Here is a 4,488-nt window from a genome sequence, read left to right as displayed (position 1 = left end):
CTGTCACCATCTCACTTAAAAAAACTTGTGAAAATACGTAATCCTGATGAGACTCCAGTTAGGTATAAATACCAGCAGCAAAAGGAGATGCAGTACATTCTTCTTAACGTCTACAGATTGGCTATTAGAAGAGAAAGATCAGCTGAGTCCTTTCGACCCGATCAACTCAATTCCGGAACTACTGATTTCAACGACTTCGGCCCAACTCTCTCCAAAACAATGAAATATACAAGTTATATCTTAGCTTTACAGCTTTGCGTGATCTTGGGTTTTTCTAGCTGCTACAGCCAGTCCACGATTTTTAACGAAACACAAAAACTAAAGAGATATTTTGTAAGTATGACCTTTTAATAATACTTGTTTGTGGTTGAAATGACTGAACATTGACTTGGAATGTATCTATGATAGGCTGTCATCTCTAGTCCACAGTCATCTTGAAAAGACTTGGTGTTATTTTGACTGTTGACTGGATGAGTTTTAATTCAATGATCTGGGTTTTGCTTTAACCCTCTACTCAAATATGTTATAGAAGTTAAGAGGGCATTCATGAATCTTTAAAAAGATGGCTATAATATGGATATAAAACAGGTTGATGTTGATAATTTTGTGTTAAGAATTTATATAATTGTGATGTTAAGTAGCAAATAACATACTGAAAAAAGACTGGCTATTAATTTATGATTTCTCAGACTACCATGATGGTGATAGTAAAGTGTCAAGATTAGCATTAAAATGATAATCTGAAATAATTAATCAATTAAAGAAGGTGAGGTTCTTAAAGCTTTGGCTTTAAAAAATCACTTATAGGTGTTTTTCTCCAAAAAGTGATTTTAAAAAATCTACTAGCCCATCTATGAATTACCCTTAAACTCAGTCCCTTGTTGAGATTCTCTAGAAGTTATAATTTCACTTGTATTTAAATATTTTTGTTTTGTTATGTGATTTTCTTTTAAAATTATATTTATGGTTACTTAAGATAGTTTTTGCATCTTAAATATTTTATTTGTCCAAAATTATCTATTATAATTATAGCTGTTATGTTTAAGCTTTCACAAGCGATGCTATTCTCACAACATCATATCAAATCTCTCTCTCACACCTCGAACTATCTTTTAAAGTTGACTTAACATCCGATAGGACACAAGTAGATGTTATAAAGATCTGTACCATAGGGGGGCAGTATTTTATAGTGGGTTGCTGATTTTCTTACTAGGCTTGAAAACACTTAAAAACCCCCACTATGGTTATTTGAGAAAATTGAAGTATCATCTGCCTGTTGAGTTCATTTGTGACGTTGCAATTTAAGGATTATATGAAAGTTAAAATAGCATGGTAGTCTTTGGCCATATCCAACATAACAGCTCTTGGGGATACTTGCTAGAAATAAACTGAGGATTGAAAAGAAAATCATTGAATATTGTCAGCATCTAAGTGTGACACAACTTGTACTTTTAGGGCAATTTATGAAGTAATTGTAAACTGATTTCCTCCCCTTGTTTTTCCAGAATGCAACAAGTTCAGATGTAGGGAATGGTGGACATCTTTTCTTAGATATTTTGACGAATTGGAAAGGGGTAAGCTGAATATTTTCATTTGATTGATTTTCCTATTGCTTATTTTCCAATGGATAAATTCATATCAACCTCTCTTTGTGCTCTTTCTTCCCAAGGAGAGTGACATAAAAATAATTCAGAGCCAAATCGTCTCCTTCTACTTCAAACTCTTTGAAAACATTGAAGATAACAAGACCATTCAAAATAGCCTGGATATTATCAAGGAAGAGCTGCGTGTTAAAGTTTTCAACAGCAGCAACAGCAAAATGGAAGACTTCAAGAAGCTAATTCAAACTCCAGTGAGTTGATCTTATTTCTTTCCTTGATTTCATTGCAGAGGCTCTTGGAAAAGTACTTAATTCCCAGAAAGTATAAATTAGCTACTGGGTACAGTTGTTAAAACTACGAAATAAATCCATGGCCAAAAGTCCTCCTTACTAATTCTATTTGTGCTTTTGGGTGATTTTCAATAATCCATATGGGGATTATTTAATTTTGTGATTTGGAAAAAATGCTGGCATTGTAACTGTTGCACAAAGACAGGTGAATGGACAAATCCAGTTAGGAAGAAGCAGTGAAGATGTTGAGAGGAGTATTGAAAAGCAGTTCTCTCCTTTGGGTTTGGCTTTGATATAAATATGAGAAAGGGAGGGGTCATGATATGACTTGTGCTATCAGGATTTGTGCCCAACTCTTACTATATCCAGAACTGAAATAGATGCTAGCTCTTCAGGATTTTTCTAGTCCCCAATACATTAGATGGTACAAAAGTGACTTGGAAAAATTATAAGATGATAACTACTTTCCACTGATAATGTTTCCCAGTATTCAGCAGTTCTCTTTTGGCCACAAGCTAGAGGTTTAAAAAGCACGTTCCTAACCCAGTGCTGCCCTTGGCTTCCCGCTAGTCCTGGATAAGTCTCGTAGCTTCCTGGTGATGCTTTGATCATTGGAAAGTAAAATTTATCACTTGCAAACACACAGCTATAGAAACTCTTTCTACTTTGCTGTAACTAGACCTTGAAAAAAAGCTGTTGGTCCCATCCTCTGTAAGCTCACAGCTTCTTGTTTTCAGAATGGGCAATCTTAAGTGAACTCGCAACTTTTACTCTTCTACTCAATTGCTAACATATTTGAGGCATGTTATGCCAGTAAGTGATTACTCTTGCAGCCTAGAATTCTCCTAGTCATTCTCAGGAATGTGACAAGGTGGCCACAGAGTTTCCAGCATTAGAAAAAAACATAATGGCAGAGCCAGGGTGAAAGTAAATGGTCCTTATTTTATTAAACACGAATTTACCTAAATGTTCCTATTGGCTTATCTGAGGAAATAATTCAATGTACTGGAATAGAAGGCAGAATACAGGGAAATTTGCTGCAATTCCAATTTTAAATGTTCATAGCAGCATTTGCTTATTGCCATATAAAAATGATTTGTTTTATTTTTAATCCCATTATGGAAATGAGACTGACAGAATTTGGGGGAAATTAAAAAGTATGGTATTCATTTGTCTTGGACTTGGTATTTAAAAAGGACTAAACCTACTTCAGTGGTTCTCAACCTTTGGTGGGTACCAGCATCCCCTGCAGAGCTTAGAGACCAAACAATGACCTTGGCCTTCTTCCTACACCTGGACCTCTGAGTTCTTCATTAGGTCTCCAGGTTATTCTGCTAGACACCAAAAGTGAAAACCACTAACCTACTGTAACTAATTTGATATAGCAAAGACTAAAGTACAAGGTGATAGGATTTGTAGAGAATCTAGGAGTTATCTAAAACATAGGTTGAGAGAGGTTAAGTGACTGGTTCAAAGTTATTGCTCACAAAGAATTCAAACCAAAAAGTTCTGCCATTCCACTCCAGAGGCTTTTCACTATATAATTTTGAGAAATCTGGAGCAGTAAACTTAAGGCAAAGGTGTGTGTCCCACCCTATTACAGCATAACTAGCAGTTTAATTATAATCTTAACTACTGAAGAAATCACTGTTCTATATTAAGATAATATATTGCCAGTAAAAATCATCTTTTTAAAGGAACACTTTCATTTTCATGAACCATAACATCAAGAGTAGAATATCCTGATAGCTTGTATGCCTGAAATTAATATTGTTGTATCCTTTTCAATAGGTAAATGATCAGAGGGTCCAGCGCAAAGCCATATATGAACTCTTCAATGTGATAACTGAGCTGTCAAAATCTAACTCCAAGATGCGGAAAAGGCGTCAGAATCTGTTTCGTGGCTGGAGAGCATCGAAATAATGGTCATCTTGACTGCAATATTTGAATTTTTAAATCTAAATTTATTTATTAATATTTAATATTTTACATTATTTATATGGGGAATCTATTTTAAACTCAGAATCAAATTATTTATAATAGCATTTTTATCTAATGAAAATGAATATCTATTAATATATGTATTATTTATAACTTCTTTAATCTATGACTATTTCACTTGACCCTTCTTTTCTGACTAGGCAAAACTATGTGATTTATAAGGCTTTATCTCAGGGGCCAAGTAGGCGGCCGACTGAAGCAAGACCCTGTGGGTTGTGCATTTATTTCACTTGCTGATATAATGAACACTTATAAATGAAATGATGTTATACAGTTCCTCTCTATTTGAAATCATGTCTGCATTCTGAGCCACTGCTTTAATGGCATATCACACAGCACTTGAATGTTAGGTCATATGACTTGTCCCCTGATAAAAAACATAGTATCTCATCTCATCTCATGCCTGGTGCTTCTGAATATCACTGATAATTGTGACTGTATCCAAATGCAAAATATTTTATTTTTTCATTTATCAATATTTAATATATATGAATAAAGCATAATTTCATAATTATTTATGTTGTGTCAGACATTTTCTAAGGAGGTCTGTGGTAAATGCACTATGTACTAATGAATTAGTTGGAGGAAAGTCATTT

The 4,488-nt window shown here is 34.3% G+C and overlaps 1 protein-coding gene across 1 annotated transcript; it reads left to right on the top strand.

Annotated features, from left to right (window-relative positions):
• Positions 1 to 219: 219 nt before the first annotated feature.
• IFNG (interferon gamma) lies at positions 220 to 3,814 on the top strand. The gene is made up of 4 exons (XM_006097880.3): positions 220 to 333; positions 1,506 to 1,574; positions 1,670 to 1,852; positions 3,683 to 3,814. The coding sequence occupies exons 1-4, from the start codon at positions 220 to 222 to the stop codon at positions 3,812 to 3,814; spliced, it is 498 nt and encodes a 165-aa protein (XP_006097942.1).
• The last annotated feature ends 674 nt before the right edge of the window (positions 3,815 to 4,488 follow it).

Source organism: Myotis lucifugus, unplaced genomic scaffold (assembly GCF_000147115.1).
Source record: "Myotis lucifugus unplaced genomic scaffold, Myoluc2.0 scaffold_212, whole genome shotgun sequence".
Classification (NCBI taxonomy): Eukaryota; Metazoa; Chordata; class Mammalia; order Chiroptera; family Vespertilionidae; genus Myotis; species Myotis lucifugus.
The sequence above is the reverse complement of the archived record's forward strand: the minus strand, read 5'-3'. Positions and strand labels throughout refer to the sequence as shown.

Excerpts from the sequence above, each read along its gene's own strand:
- IFNG (XM_006097880.3), top strand. The coding sequence starts at position 220 with ATGAAATATACAAGTTATATCTTAGCTTTACAGCTTTGCGTGATCTTG. Across the intron at positions 1,575-1,669 it reads TTTTGACGAATTGGAAAGGG|GAGAGTGACATAAAAATAAT; the intron begins GTAAGCTGAATA and ends TTTCTTCCCAAG. Across the intron at positions 1,853-3,682 it reads AGAAGCTAATTCAAACTCCA|GTAAATGATCAGAGGGTCCA; the intron begins GTGAGTTGATCT and ends CCTTTTCAATAG.